The 15,378-nt window shown below is 38.7% G+C and overlaps 3 protein-coding genes across 8 annotated transcripts; 1 reads left to right on the forward strand and 2 right to left on the reverse strand.

Moving 5' to 3' along the window:
• The first annotated feature begins 2,457 nt into the window (after positions 1 to 2,457).
• LOC122667509 (UDP-N-acetylmuramate--L-alanine ligase-like) lies at positions 2,458 to 9,234 on the forward strand. Of its 6 annotated transcripts, XR_006333806.1 has the most exons (15): positions 2,458 to 2,776; positions 2,922 to 3,127; positions 3,308 to 3,378; positions 4,059 to 4,147; positions 4,436 to 4,486; positions 5,021 to 5,116; positions 5,212 to 5,288; positions 5,780 to 5,966; positions 6,548 to 6,622; positions 6,915 to 7,165; positions 7,291 to 7,360; positions 7,445 to 7,540; positions 7,824 to 7,902; positions 7,998 to 8,477; positions 9,172 to 9,234. XR_006333806.1 is itself a non-coding variant. In XM_043863791.1 (14 exons), exons 1-14 carry the CDS (start codon positions 2,468 to 2,470, stop codon positions 8,075 to 8,077), a joined length of 1,737 nt encoding a protein of 578 aa, XP_043719726.1. In that variant the 5' UTR covers positions 2,458 to 2,467; the 3' UTR covers positions 8,078 to 8,574. The 6 variants fall into 6 exon arrangements, 4 of the variants coding, with proteins under 4 accessions (XP_043719726.1, XP_043719739.1, XP_043719756.1 ...); XR_006333807.1 differs by lacking the exon at positions 9,172 to 9,234 and having other exon boundaries at positions 7,791 to 7,902; positions 7,998 to 8,067; XM_043863791.1 differs by lacking the exon at positions 9,172 to 9,234 and having other exon boundaries at positions 7,998 to 8,574.
• Positions 9,235 to 10,389: 1,155 nt separating this feature from the next.
• On the reverse strand, positions 10,390 to 11,456 carry LOC122667532 (putative septum site-determining protein minD homolog, chloroplastic). Its single transcript, XM_043863836.1, has one exon. The coding sequence runs from the start codon at positions 11,454 to 11,456 to the stop codon at positions 10,452 to 10,454; it is 1,005 nt and encodes a 334-aa protein (XP_043719771.1). The 3' UTR covers positions 10,390 to 10,451.
• A 1,540-nt stretch (positions 11,457 to 12,996) lies between these two features.
• Positions 12,997 to 14,951, reverse strand: LOC122642878. Its single transcript, XM_043836486.1, has 6 exons — positions 14,529 to 14,951; positions 14,274 to 14,388; positions 13,791 to 13,872; positions 13,648 to 13,699; positions 13,290 to 13,344; positions 12,997 to 13,201 (listed from the first exon to the last, which is right to left on the reverse strand). The coding sequence occupies exons 1-6, from the start codon at positions 14,898 to 14,900 to the stop codon at positions 13,023 to 13,025; spliced, it is 855 nt and encodes a 284-aa protein (XP_043692421.1). The 5' UTR covers positions 14,901 to 14,951; the 3' UTR covers positions 12,997 to 13,022.
• Positions 14,952 to 15,378: the final 427 nt, after the last annotated feature.

Genomic DNA, 15,378 nt, shown 5'->3' on the forward strand with positions numbered 1-15,378 from the left:
ATTGCAAGGGAAAATCAAATATTTTCTTGGAAAGTAAAATAAAATTTTATGAAATACAAGTGTGCGTGTGGTATGTGTTGTGTATGCCCACCATCTCACGGTCCTAAAAATCGATTAATCTTTTGGGATTGATGTGTGGTTTGTGTGATTACACTTTCATCAAATATATATATATAGATATGAAATACAAATATTTTCTTTCACTTCACTTCTCGTTCCCCACTTCCTTTGCAACCATGGGTAGGGGCGTTTGGTGCTACCTATCCTAAAGTTGTAACACCAACTTATTCACTATATGGCCAAATTAGGTGCACTCCCCCCCCCCCCCTCACCCAAACAAAAAAAAGAAAACATCTTAGTCCATCCTTGATAACGGACTTTTGTCCAAATTTTGTTTTGTTGATCGATAGGTCCCAAGAAGAGTGAAGTAGAATACTTCTAATAAACTCATGATGCCTTCATTTGTGAGGTGTTGGTCCTTGTCAATTGAGTTACATCCTTGAGGTTTATTGTGCCCAAACATAGTTGAGAGTATTAGCCAACTCGCCCAATTAGGCACATTCCCCTCCTCCACCCCCCCGCCCCAACCTCAAAAAAAAAAACATAGATCCATTCCACTGGCAAGAGGTTGTGTTCATTAGAATTGCAAAGTTTTACATCTCCTTCTCTATTAGTTTTTTAAAATATTTAGATTATCTCCAGTGACACATTTTCTTCTCTTTTTTCCCCCATATTATCTTTCAATTTACCTCTTACTACGTGTTAAGATAACCTAACCATGTATTGCATAATAACTATTGTCATATTATCTCCTTAATGTATATATTTCATTTTATCATCCACATTTACTCTCAATAATATGATTCACATTGTCTAAAATTTCTCACTGATTTAATAGACTAACTAAATTATTAAATTATTATAATACATAGTTAGGATAAGTTAATACATAGATAGAGAATGTGCTATAAATTGGTCAATCTACGTGACCTGCGAATGTGATAATAAAAAATTGGGATTAGATGATTCATATAATATAATAATTATGTAATACATAATTAGTTCATCTCGATAAAACTTAAGATGTAGATTTAAAATTTAATTAAGAGAAACGATGTATATGCTAATATGCTATATGGGCATTTTAAAAAGGATTATGTTTTTTGTCACCCACAACGAAGAGAGAATCTCTTCATACATGGGTTGTATCACTTAGATGGATCTCCTAAAACAGTGAAAAGAGTAGTTCGACATTCATATATAAGGGGGAAGGTCGTTATGACATCTTAGCTGTGGGATTCTCTCCTTCTTCAAAAGAGGAAAAAATTTCTCTTTTAAACAAGGAAAATAACAAGAATACTAAAAAATGAGTTTTGATTTACTAAAGTATTTATTTAATCATTTGTTTAACGAATTTACTCAAAATAAAGATGGGTATTAAGAAACTACCAAAAACAGTTGCTTCCCTCATTACCTGCTTTTTTTCTGACATTTTTGCTCCTCTTCGTTCCCATCTCCACCTCCGATGACTTCGACTTGATTTGGTATGATTTCTGTTTCAATTTCATGAGATGGTCTCTATTTCAAAAGTTGTTTAGTTTGATTTTTGCACCTTATTTCAATGAAATAGAAATCAAATTTCAATGAATTCTGAAATAGGTGAGAAGCTCTTTCAATTTTGAAATTGAAATTGCATTCACTCTTGCTCTTTAATGAGCACGTGATCTGATAGACAAAACATTAATTTCAAGTTAAAAATAAAACACCACTCTCTTCTTCTTCTGTTGAAGGTCTCAACACCACCACCATCGGCAGGAGATCTTTAGTTGATAAGACATTCTGCACAAATCTTTCATGAGCTTTGGTTTGCATATCAGGTTCTGAGAGCTCTCATTGCAAGCAAAGCAATTTAAGAAATAGACAACAGCATTGAAGCTTGGCTTGCATAAGGGATGTAGACATTTGGGTTTTGAACAGAATCAAAATTGAACCAAATAATTGAAACCGAATCAATTGAACCTCGTACTAAAAGGTCAGGAGGCACAACTCATGATCATATGGTCTGTTAGTTGGATTTGGGATTTGATTTTGGAAATGTGTTCATATTCTTGATTTTAGCTTCTGCATCTTATATCTTGAACCAAACTGAACTGAATAACTCAAACCGAACCAATTGACACTCTCACTAAAAGGTCAAGAGATATGGGTCTTTGAAAATCGGATCAGATCAGCCGATTTGAACCGATCTCAATTCCGGGCGATTGGATCAGATTGGGAAGAGACTGGTCCAGATCAGTTCGATCCTGTATTAGAAACGCCGATTTTTACCGATTCTGGAACGATTCTTCGATCCGGATCCGATTCCAGCTTTTTAAACCCTGGTTGCCGGTTGGATTGCTTAAGCTTGAGCTTGAGCTAAAGCTTCGAGCAGGCCTTGTCAAGTTGTCAGCAAGAGAAAACTGCAGCAATGGAAATTCCCGCGCTATCTGCGCCGACTAACTCCGTGCATGGTCCGGTGAAATCTACTCGGAAACTTCCTTCTGACGCTCTAAACCTCTACTCGCCGCTACATTTCCTTCGCAGAGGCGGAACCGAGCGTTTCAACTCATACGCTTTGACACAGAGAGAGAAGAGAGTCTCAGTCTCTGCTGATCATACACCGAATAGGACTCAACCTCTGTCCAACTCCGATAATCAGAGCGACAAGGGTTGGGTTCACTTCGTAGGCATTGGAGGCTGTGGTTTGTCCGCTCTCGCCATGCTTGCGCTCAAACAAGTATGTTCATCGGAGCCCTAATCTTTTACGTTATACTTCGATTTATTATTCTTCTGACAATGGGTTTAAATGAGCGAGTCACTATGTCATACTGGTGGAATTTTCTCCAAGTATAAGATGTTGATGGTTGTGAGTTTATCTCCAGGGCATGGAGGTCAGCGGCTCTGATATTTTATGGAACAGCTTCGTGGATGGATTGCAAGAAGCTGGTGCTCGCTTGTATTTAGGGCACTCGAAATCCAATATCCATAGGAACGATAGATTAGGTTTGCCGAATGCGATTGTTGTCTCCAGCGCCATTCCACCAGCGAATGTGGAGATTTTGTACGCTAAATCTATTGGAGTACCTGTGTTAGTATCTGTTTGGACATTTAGTAATTAATTTCAGGATAATCAGATTTGTTTACTGTACTGTGAGCTTTGTCTTTATATTAAATCTTCTCTTTCCTATTATGAATTGGGTTAGCCATACTCATATTAGGTGGGAATAAAATTATTGGTAATTCTAGTGGGTGTCTCTGCTCTATTCAGGTACAAGAGAGATTACTGGTTGGGAAAGATAACGGAGCATCACGATCTTATTGCTGTTAGTGGTACCCATGGTAATCACATTCCACTCCGGCTTAAGTTTACTCTCTTGCTTTTAATATCTTGTATGCTTTCAATGAGTGATGCGACTCACCAGCTCTGTTTCTTTGATGCACTTGGGATGAAAGTATCCATTATTGAATTTACATACCATCAACATGTTGTGCAGTAGTTGTTCTTGGTTCCCTAAATAGTTCACAAGCCCATGAAAAAAAAAAAGAACATGTGCATGATTACTAACCCTATTGTATGCATATGGAATGATAATGTTTATTTGGATGTTCTTTTGCTTATTAATCAAATTAAAAGAAAAGGCAAGGAAATTTCTAGAAGGCTACATAACAAGAATTTATTGTAAGAATGATGATGGCACCAAGGGGATAGTGATGTCATGCAAATTGAATGTGCTAAACCAAGGCCAAAGAACTTAGATAGAGTGCAATGGTTTGAACAGGATTCACCCCAGTTTTAATGAGGCTTTCTTGAAATCTGTTGAGTTCATAATAATGCTTATTTTGGTTTCCTGTTAAACAGAATATTTTCTTTAGGTGCAATAAACAGAATAAATCTTCTAGTGATTCTCTTATGCTTTAAAGCTTTAAATCAATTCCTGTTGATCATGAAGCAGTGCACTCTTATTTCATATTAGAGTTCTTCTGCTCTGATGTACATTTGGGATAGTTAATAATTGCAGGCAAGAGTACAACTGCTAGTATGCTGGCATATGTTTTGAGTGCAATGGGAGATGATCTAACTGCTATAGTTGGAGCACATGTTCCTCAGGTATTCCTCTATCCGCTGTGGTGAGTAGAAGAAATGTTAATTTCCATTCAGAAGGTGCATTTCTTTCTTTCTTTTTTTCCCCCTGAAATGATGAATGTATTGTCAATCTAACAGATCTTTTATGAATTGTTCCTTTATGTCAGTGAACTGTATTATTGCTGTTAACCTCTGCTCTTCTTTTGTGTGGAGTTATAGAATAACTACTTATATGAGTCTGTCTCTCTCTAATGTAAAAATGATATGCTGATCTTTTCATCTCCCCCCCCAAAACACCCCCTGCACCTTCAGTTTCAAGGAGGAAATATGATTGCTGGCTGTGGGGAGAATTTTGTCTTGGAGGTGTGTATTTTCATTTCTGAGGGTAGGTCTGAATCTGTAGGACAAACTGAATTTTGATGTCGTGCCTCTATGTTTACATAAACGCAAGGAAGGTTCTTGATTTTTGTCAAGACTTTTAGCAATTTGTTTTAGTTTGAACATGATATTCTGGATCTGCTCCAACATTTTTTCGTGTCATAAAATTGAAGGTACATTTCAATTTCCAATATAAACCTAAAATTGCAGTTCATAAAAAAAGTTTTGACTATTACCTGCCAAGTTAAAGATCTGAAAATCCTGATTCTTGTTTTCTTAATGCCGTCAGTATTTAATTTTCTTTGGGACATATTCCACTTTTTTTTACCTGCACCAAAATGCTAGATGTATTTTGAGCTTGCAGTAGTAGTTCATTTCTTTTGCCGTGGTCAGATGGTAAGATGTTGGTTAGCATGAGATCTTCTAAATGATCCTTATTTGGTCATTGCTAAATGCTAATATCTTTTGCAAATTTTTTTATATACTGATGATGTACACACTATTTGGTACCCACAATAGGCTGACGAATATGATGGATGTTTTCTGGGATTATCGCCTTACATTGTGGTGATAACAAATATGGAATGGGAGCATGTTGACATTTTCCAGGATGAGGTTTGATAAACATTGCACTCTTTTCACTTGTACTATAAGATTGCATTGCTGTGTTGTTTATCCTTAATTTGGATTATTGCATTTCCTGTCAATAGGAAGCAGTAATAAATACATTCAGGAGGTTTTTGAAGAAGATCAGGTTGGGTGGACATCTCATTTTATGTGGGGATAGGTATGATGTTGTTTACTCATTAAATAGAAAACATATACATGTTTTGATGTACAAAATTAACTTTCCTAGGTTAGAACTGAGCATCATCAGAGGTAACATGTAACCTGCATTTATTTTTAGTGTATAGTCACTGAATAGAACAGTTTTAATAAACTCAACCCAGCCTTATCCCAACTAAATGGGGTTGGCTACATGGATCCTTTTCTCCAATCAGCTCTATCCAAAGCCATACTTATCAATAGAATAGGTTTGATAATGTGGTGATTAATCATGAAACTCTTGCTTCTGTATCCCACTTATATAAAGTCAAGGTGTCTGGATCATGGAGTTCATGTTAAAAGGTCCACAGCCGGGGCTGTCAATATGACATGAACTGCCTATTAAGTTTATCATGGAGTTCTGAAATCAGATCAATCTGAAGAAGTTGAGAAACCAAGATGTATCTACTTTAGCTTCTAATGTTATAATTCATTTTGCAAGGGACAACACAGTGAAGGTGCATATTCCTTGTTGTGTAACACAAGGCAGGGATGTTTATCAGACCAGGCTCTGTGGATGCAAAGCACACAGCTAACCCGTGGTGGCTACAGACTATCTACTTATGGAATTTCAGATTTTAATGAATGGCATGCGTCTTCAATTCGTCCAAATTTACAAGGGGGTAGCGATTATGTACTTGTAAGTGCCCTAAATGTCTATTTTTTTTTTTCTTTTGGAGATCTATAGACCATTTATACAAATCAAATAATTTTGCAAATTTTAAATATTTTTCTCTCTCAAACAAGAGTTTATTCCCATTAGTATTTCCAATTTAACAATTAGTTGGTGGCTTAATGCATTTGCATGTTACTGTTCCTTCTCAAGATTTGTTATGTATGTTGTGATAATCCTGGATTTCTTCTGGGACTTTAGCCCATCTTTTCTTTGTACTTGTAGTTATTTTCTTTTCCTCTTATGCTTCTGTACTACCATGAAGGAGTTGGTTGTGTGATCACTTCACCACTATTTTTTTTTCTTGGTTCACCACCTTAGCACTACTTCAAGCATTGTAGAGCACTGATGGGTTTGAACAGAGAATGAATTGGAAGATAATGATAGTTATTGTTGGCATTGTTAATATATTGTTCTCTTGTACTTATTTTACTACTATAGGTTCTTTCCCCTCCCCCCCTTGTTGTGAATCTAACTTTTGGATAATAAATTTGTTAGTTTTCATCCAAAATTGCCTAAGTTAACTATTATTGCTTGCTTGCTTGCAGTATCACAGGGGGTGTCCAGTGGAATACATCAGCCTACAACTACCTGGAGTTCATAATGTACTCAATTCATTAGCCGTGAGTAAAGGATTTCCTTGGTTTCATGACTTCTATCCTTGGGGAAAGAATTTTCAGGTTTTCCAGGATTTTATCTTATTTCACGTGGGACAAATCTTAGCTCATGTTTTTCTTAATTAATGTTGTATCATTCACATGTCCTTCCAGTCATTTTATAAAATTCCGCTCTCATTTTTACGACTGTGTTATGGCTGAAAATATGATGTCCAAAACTGACAAATTGCTTTTGTATTTCTTGTGATCCCATTTTGTAAGTTCAGTCTTATACCTATATCTATTGTTATGACTGCAGGTTATAGCTACAATAAAAGCACTGGTTAGTGATCAAAAGCTAACTAAAGATACACTAAACTGTCTGGGATTGCACTTGAACAACTTCTTGGGTATTTCAAGACGATTTCAGATGATTGGTAAGATAAATGGGTGCCGAATCTATGATGACTATGCACACCATCCCACTGAAGTTCATGCAGTTCTTCAAGCGGCCCGCCAAAAGTTCCCGTCTATGGCTTTATGGGTGATATTTCAGCCACATACTTTCAGGTTTTAACCTGGATTATACTGAGAAAATTATATGCATAATTATAGTGTAGGTCCTCCAGTTACTAGATACCTTAGGCAGCTCCATTTATGATCTGACTAGATTATGATTTTGATCACTTATGCAGCCGTCTAGCAGCATTCATGAAGGATTTTGCATCTGCCTTCAGTGATGCAGATCGAGTAGTGATTACACAGGCATCAACTCATAGGCTTTTCATCTTCTTTCTAGCAGCTACAGGCGTTAGGCCCATTACCGATTAATTTATTTTATGATCTCAGATATATGCTGCTAGAGAGACAAACACTTGGAATGTTACTGGAAGAGATCTAGCTAGTTCTATTATCAAACCATCAGCCGAGTACATCCCTTCTCTGGTATGGCAGAATTGCTGTTCCTAAATCTTCCATGAATAGTAATGTCAGAAACTAAAAGAAAATTTTGCTCAAAAGATTCATTGATTTGTCAATAAGCAGCTACTGAGAAACCCGGTTGAATGTAAGATCTACTCAACTAGAAAAGTAACAAATTTTTTTTGCATACATGAAGAAACTCACACTGGGAAGCAACCTATTTGTATGCTCATGCAACTTGTTTAACCTTGTACTGCCTTCTTATGCTAACAAGTTAATAGTATGATATGGTCTATGCACTTGCTAGGAGGATGTGGTAGAAAAGCTGGCGCTTGAGATATTTATCAATCCCAATCGAGAAGTCATTGTGTTAACTCTCGGTGCAGGTTTTCTAGCTTCATGATGGTTGTATAACCAGCTGCTGTTATCTATCATCAAACAAGAGGAACTGATAAGACTTGTGTGATGTTTATGTGATCAGGTGACGTCACAACCATAGGCCCAAGGCTACTCCAGGAATTGCAAGAGAAATCAGTGGATACATCTCAACCAAATTCTTGATTTTTGGCTGCAAAATGAATCACTCGTGGGAATTATGGTGCAAGGGAGCAGGATGATATGGTGAAGCAGGTTCCCATGGCTGTCAGCTGAGGTTGTTGAAGTTGGGTTTCAAAAGGACTGTTATCTCTGTAAATACGCACACTGCAGAAAAAAAACATGGATGCCACATGTCCAGTGCAAAAATTGCAGCAGCAAAAGACTACAATATTCGTGCAACCGAACAGTCTCGATATTTCTCTTCTGGGTCATGGGCAGCATTCTCAGCTGTTGCCTGAGCCATGGTGCCCAAATGCAGTTAAGGTTTGGCGGCTTGTCTGATTAGGGCTTAGGGCACCCACAATGACACTGAGGATACGCATCTCACTTATTATGTCTGTAAGGCTCAATTTGGATCATGGGAGTTCAAGCAGCTGAGAATTTGTCATTTTTCATTTAATTTGTAGACAAGTTGGCCGATTAGATCCTTTTTTTTTTTTGCCCTCTTTGGGTGGAATGATTCGATTCCATGAAGGTTACTATTGACTACATTTTAAGATGGTTTGTTTGATTCGAAGGGTCTTTTTTTAATGTGCACGGGGTTGGGGGGTGCGGGTTACTTTCTAGTTTCTATTGATTATTTGTGTGTATTTCTCCATCTACGTTTGCAGGTATTGAAAAACAATCTGGGACTACCAAGAGGGTGCAAAGGACTATTGCAGGGATGCTTCAATATACACGGGAGGCCATGCCTTTATATGAAAAGTTTTTGGAACAGTGGAGCAGCTCTCTTCAGCGCCCTTTTCCCATGAAATGTTTCCTCAGTTCAGCAAATACCTTAGGCAAACACAAGTAGACATCCTTAACACTATTGTATGAATTTGAAATTTTGAATATCAATGTCAAAATATCTTACCCTATTTAACTACGTGGACTCAAAAGCTAATTGAGTCCTGGATCACAGGGTTGACAGAACAGTAAGTAATACCAAAATCAAATTGCTAATTTGATGGATTATGGCATAAGCAATGCCAGGCCATTTTAGGTTGACTACAACCAGAGTAGCAAACATCATTAAACCACAAAACAGCCTGCAACTAACACAATGAGATTCAAAGACTCCACATAGCAATCTACAGCAATACTGGACAAGGAGCTACATCCATAAATGACACAAAACCAAAGTAAAGGAGACTAGAACTAGAGCAATTATGGGAAAGAAAGACCCACGTTCATCACCAGTAATTGAGAAACTACCAAGAAATTGTAATGTTTCAGGTACCACTGGTTAGAGAAAACCCAACCCGAAATGATAATAGCTCTACTAGTTTGCCAGCTGGGAGCGGACATTGTTAAACCAATTGTGAGGTTTCTCTATGATATTATAGTAACACTGCAAGATTTCTTTAGTTTCCCAATTGCCACCATTACATATTTAAACATAACAAAAGCTATTTACCTCCATATGGAAATGATAAGCCATGCTCATGATGGAGAATGATCACCAGTTGTGAGGTGTCCAAGTAAAAGTTACCAGAAAAGGAATAGATTATGGTTTATTATGTTCTGGTTTGAGAGTGTCTGGGTTTGCCTAGTTTGTCAATTAGATGCCCTTGACAAACAAATTGTCCAATCTACTAAGGTTAGAAGGGTTATCAGTTCTTCATAAGCAGCTAAGAGGTAAATGGATTAAGATTTTTGTAGAATGGAGAAGTAATAACTCTATAAGGAAAGCTCCGGAATATGCTCCAGGCAACTCACAAATCTGGAGCAGTAAGCTGATACAATGTACTGAAACCCATAAATGATGTGCAAAGTTAGAACACTTTTCTAGGGGCAGAAACCAAGATCCTGATTAGTCAAGAATACCATAACTACTCCCTTATTAACTTCTGCATTTAAAAAAAGAATGATAGTTGATTTTTTTTAAAAGGTGTTTGCAGGTCATCTAAAAATGAGGAGAAAAAAAAAACCCATAAGTTATAAACAGGGGTCTGTACTCTGTACTCTCTAGAGAAAATAAGATCACCCTTCTTCCTTAAAACCATAATGTATTAGTAATTCTTAGAATGGTTGCAACAAAAAATATTTCATATTAGAATACTTCCAATGGAAGTGCACGATGCATAGATGAGATCTGCAGGAAGCTACATACATCAGTTCATTTATTAGCCCGTCTACCCAAACCATGATAGCAAATAAAAGTGGAAGGAAGACAAAGTTTACACAATCTCTGAACATTGCCTCTCACTTAAACCACTCTCCGAACAACTTAGCTGCTGGCAAAAACCCAAACATATTACTCGCACTCGACAAAGCCCAGACGTTCTAATCACTGGAATCCAAAGAATTGCAGAAGTTGAGAAGCACCAGTTGAAGTGAGTTCAGTTGCTATCTGCTAACCTCCAAAGAAGGAGAAAAAGCCGCGCCTTTTGGGTTCCTCCTCCATCATGACAGCCGTCATGCTATCCTGCTCAACAAGCCTCCATGCCGCTTGCTCAAACGCTAGTCCAGCCAATGTCGGCTGCTTATTCAATACAAGTGGGTACCCCCTATTCGTACTCCGAATTACCTCGGCATCATCAGGAATCGCTCCTAACAGAGCCAACCCCAACATTTCCTGAACATCGAGAATTGACATCATATCCTCTCCTCTAATCAAATCCGTCCGAACTCGGTTTACAATCATCTTAACATCCTTGATTCCATCACATTCGAGCAAACCTGTTACCCGGTCGGCATCTCTCAAGCTGGTAATGTCGGGAGTGGTGACAAGGATTGCTTCATTGGCCGGAGTTATAGCAGTAATGAACCCAGCATCAATGCCCGCAGGACAGTCAATGAGAATGAAATCTGGGCAACCTTCTTGGCGGACTTTTAAGGCATCCACAACCCAAATTAGAGCTTTTCCGCCGAACCCAAGTGGGATCTTAGATCGAGGCTTCGAAATACAGAGAAGCTCAAAGTTGGACCAACGCTTGTCGCGGACTAGCGCCTGGTCAAGGCGGCAATCGCCATTGAGGACCTCAACGGCAGTGTAATTGACTCGGTTCTCGAGGCCGAGGAGGAGGTCGAGATTGCGGAGACCAACATCGGCGTCAATGGCGACGACGGAGAAGCCCAGACGAGCAAGGGAGAGGCCGATATTGGCGGTAGTGGTGGTCTTGCCAACACCACCTTTACCGGATGTGATGACGACAACACGGGGAGTCTCTCCGGCTAATTCAGGTTTTCTGTTCCATTGGAGGACCGATCGTATAACATTACCGTAGCGGGTTCTATTCTTGAAGCTGGGATTTAAGGTTTTGCAGTTGAACAGTTGACGGGAGGTGAAGATGGAGGGCGAGGACGTGTGAAAAGAAGATGGATCAAGGCAACTAGTGAGCAATTGCAGAGAGTTCATGACTGGGTAGAGAGGGCTAGATGGAGTTAATTTTGGATTTAGGAAGGAGAGAACACTTCCATTGAAGCCTGAAGGGTTTAGGTGCGATCGAAGAAGTAAACGAAGTTGGAGTTCTTAGAACGAATCAAAGAAGAGACACAAACACAAACGGGACAGGGTTAACCAAGTTTTGATTTCTGAACCTGTCGAACGTACGTACCCAGTTCATTTTCCACCGGACGGGCTAACCCTATCAGACTATATAACCAAACACCCTCGACGGAAGACTCAACTGGAAGGGAGGAAGAAATAGGCAGAGAAGTAAAAGAAAGAAGGGAGGAGAAAGGGTTTCTCTATGACCAAAAAGCCCTTGATAACTGATAAGTACGGAAATGGTCCTGATTCTCTTTCTAGTTTCAGGAATTTCCCTTTTCCTCCTGGAATGTCGCAAACAGATGAAACGTCCAATTCCACATTCTCTCTTCCATCATTTGCTTCGGAACTTCAAGGTATGAGAATAAGCCTTCTAATTCTTCTTCTTCATGCACTCTCAGCTCATGGATTTGTTAAAATCAGATATTTAGGTCAATTAATGCTTTGCTATTGTTTAGCACTGCCTTTATTGGAATTGATTACTGGGAATGTGATTGAAAGTAAAAAAAAGGGACGAGGGAGTAGAATCTATTATTTGATCTTTGTTCTTTAACGCAAATTCCCGGTCATGTGCATGGCTTCAAAGCAGTTTGTCGATCTAAATTTGTGTACTTACTGAAGAACGGAAGAGAACTTTTTTCCCCACTCTTTCCTATTTTCAATTTCGAGATTGTATTTAGTATATCGGATTATCCGTAGCTTGCATGCTTATGTAGAATTGATAATTTTATTGAAGTTAAGTTGATTTAAAAAATTAGTTTGACAACTACTGAAAATGGTTGTCGTTCTTAATTTGAATGGCATCCAAATCCTTGCCTTGCTCCTTGGATGAGGATGACCCATGTAAGTTTAGTTAGATGTGTAGAAGTAATCACTGAGCTGCTTTAACATTCTTTCTCATGCATGTATCTCATTAAAATTTGATTCCAATCTGCAAGACCACAGGTTTTACACTCATCAGTATAGTGCACCTTCAAGAGGTAAGAGTAGCATTGCTTGTACATACATGTGTGGAACCACTGCATTACCCCTTGCAAGGAACATGCTCAAACAAATGTATCCTATCAGAGGAACTTGGGGTAATTGTTCTTCTCTGTGCTTTAAAGTTTTCTCTTTTATTCTTTAATGCTTGGTTAATTGAAGCAGTAAAATAAGTTTGTTAAATTGTGGACACTGTCTGCTTCAGTCCCAAAGAAGCAAAATAATGATCTTGGGGATGGAAAGAGACCTAGTATGAATGAAAAAGCTGAGCCTGAGGCCATTGTTCATTGTTGCCTTCATTAAACTGCTGCTTTGACTTGTTCTTGGGTCTTTTATTGTTCTCTTAATTGTTGCTGGAAATGGGATCAAGCGGCAATGATGACTGAAAGGTGATTTGACTTGCCTCTAGAATCCTTCGAGTAGGACATGGTATGAAGTAGCTTACTTCTGTCTCTATTTGATAAAAATCTTTAACACGGTGATCAAAATGTTGAATATGTAACCTAGTGATTGAGAGACGAGTTTCCAGAGGTTGATGTAGAAAACTAGAAGTGGATAGATTAAAGGCTCAAGGAATATATTGTAGATCTTCAGTAGCAAACTTAGTGTGTCATGGGGCCTCAGTAGGAACTCTGCAGGAAGGAATCATCACTAATGTTTCAGAATTTTTTTAGAATGATAAGCTAAGAAGCCTTGAAATTTCAGTGTTAGTTAACTTACTCTCTGTCGCCCTTGGGAAGTTGTCAAATATGCGAGTGACCATCTTCAATAGAGTCTGTGAATCTCAGTTTCGAAACATACATCAGAATCAATGCAGAGTAGTGAATTGGGGGGGGGGGGGGGGGAAGAAGAAAAAAGAAAAGGAGAAAATATGATGTCGATCATCATCCAGAAGTTAGTTAGGTTGGACCTTTTTGAGACCATCCTTTTTTACAGTTAGACTGTAATGAGTTCTCTTTCTAGCTTATGATGATGGGATTATTCCCATTATTGTAAGTAACTCTAGTTTAAGGCCTTTTTTTGGGGGGGGGGGGGATTGCCATTGAAAAGATGTAGAGGAGTAAGCTTTTGAAGTTACCAGTGCCAGTACACCTGGCTTGATTGGTGATTCGATCATGACTCGAGCTTTTCTGCATACAGTCATGGCTGTCAGTTTTCTGTCTTATAAATAACTCTGGTAGGTAAAAGTGTTAACTTGTATGGAGTGAGGTTGGTTACTACTTAATCATGAGCCTTTGTCCATGTTCTGAACATTCATAGAAGCTGCAGCCTCTAGTGAAAGGTATCCGTTTCTCTTTCCACTCTGTATCAAGCATCAGAAACAGAGATTGTTATTTCGGAGCCATTTATAATTGAAACACATATATAAAGAAGATGCCACACTGGAAACTAGGCGAGAATGATAATTACGAATCCATCCCCCATTTGTGGCAAACCAATGCAGATGCAGATGCCTGTGGATGGACACCCTCAAGTGTATCTTTGGTTCTGTTGGATCAGAGTCTTCGATTCAAGTTGATGGTCCTTTGAATACTCAGGAGATCTGATGGGATATATATATTTAACTCTAAGAAGATTCAAAACAACTAAACATATCGAATAACTAATTTTCTTCGAAAAGCAGTTGCAGAAATAGGATAAAGATAGATAATTGATGGTGGAGGGAGGGGAAAAGAAAAGCAGAATGAAGAGTAGTGGTGATACCTAAGTGCCATGTTGTCCAAACTGTTAGTTTAGCTCCTTCACAAATGCTTTCGATGCTGAATTTTACGTTTGAACCTATGCTTTCCATGAGCTGTTCAAAGAAATGCATTATTTCCTGCAGCAGCAGTTCAAGCACTCAGTCCATCAGGTGTCGTTATATATTAAGATGGAAGGTCCATGTGTGCTATTGAGTATTAACCGAGCTTGTCCTGGTTGGATTGAGAAAGCGGTATTAGGAAAGGATGGAACCTCTACCTCTTTTCCTTCAAACGCTTTGATGAAAGAATGGTCTTCAAAAAAACAGTCATTTGAGATGAGTTCGCTAAGCTCCTTCTGGTCCTTATTGTTGATGCAACTATAGAACTGTCTGATGGTCTCCGAAGGTGTAAATGGGCTAGGCTGATGTTCAGAGTTGCTGTCTGATGAAATTGAATGCTGCCTGCTGAGGATCGGTTTGTGTGTTGCCTTCCTCTGACAAATGTGCTGACAGCCTCTCCTCACCTCTCTGTATGCAATCGAAGATGCTCTGTTGACGACCAAAGAGCCCAGGGGGAGCTGTGAACCTGCAACCGAGGAAGTGCCCAGTCCCAAGGTTGGGCATAACACATGTACCGTAGCCATAGCCATTATGCAACCACTCTCTGACTGCCTTGTGCACTAGTTCTCACATTGCCATACAAATAACTTCAAGGTTCTAAGGTGGATTGGTTGAAAACTGATAGCAGGGTAACTAGAGTGAAGATATGGGGGCAAAGAATAAAGGGGGAAGGAAGGCTTGCTTGCCATGGGAAAAGATCAATGAACCACTCTAAGTATCTGATGACTTGCTTCAATACTTGGTAATGACAGCCAATTAAAGTCTTGTGGATCACTAAAGAATAAGAGGTTTACAGCATTTCTGACCCTGAATTCATAGGCAGCATTCTCAGAATATATTGTGGGTCTAGAATGCATTATAAAATGAGAAAATAGAGAAGAATCGGATTTCAGAATGTGTAGTAGATCTAGAAACTATTCCAAGAGTGCATACCAAACACAGCCAAAGGGATCATGAATCGTGATCATGGTCTGTTAGAGCACATCATGGTCCTTTTGAAACAGAGGT

Source organism: Telopea speciosissima, chromosome 1 (assembly GCF_018873765.1).
Source record: "Telopea speciosissima isolate NSW1024214 ecotype Mountain lineage chromosome 1, Tspe_v1, whole genome shotgun sequence".
Taxonomy (NCBI): domain Eukaryota; kingdom Viridiplantae; phylum Streptophyta; class Magnoliopsida; order Proteales; family Proteaceae; genus Telopea; species Telopea speciosissima.

Bases quoted from the DNA above. Each gene is read 5' to 3' on its own strand.
- LOC122667532 (XM_043863836.1), bottom strand. From the start codon at position 11,456: ATGAACTCTCTGCAATTGCTCACTAGTTGCCTTGATCCATCTTCTTTT.
- LOC122642878 (XM_043836486.1), bottom strand. From the start codon at position 14,900: ATGGCTATGGCTACGGTACATGTGTTATGCCCAACCTTGGGACTGGGC. The intron at 14,389-14,528 runs GTAGAGGTTCCA...CTGCTGCTGCAG, and splicing joins AAGCGTTTGAAGGAAAAGAG to GAAATAATGCATTTCTTTGA. The intron at 13,202-13,289 runs GTAAGTTAACTA...TCCTTCCTGCAG, and splicing joins CTTCCCAAGGGCGACAGAGA to AGTTCCTACTGAGGCCCCAT.
- LOC122667509 (XM_043863791.1), top strand. From the start codon at position 2,468: ATGGAAATTCCCGCGCTATCTGCGCCGACTAACTCCGTGCATGGTCCG. The intron at 4,148-4,435 runs GTATTCCTCTAT...CTGCACCTTCAG, and splicing joins TTGGAGCACATGTTCCTCAG to TTTCAAGGAGGAAATATGAT. The intron at 7,541-7,823 runs GTATGGCAGAAT...TGCACTTGCTAG, and splicing joins CCGAGTACATCCCTTCTCTG to GAGGATGTGGTAGAAAAGCT.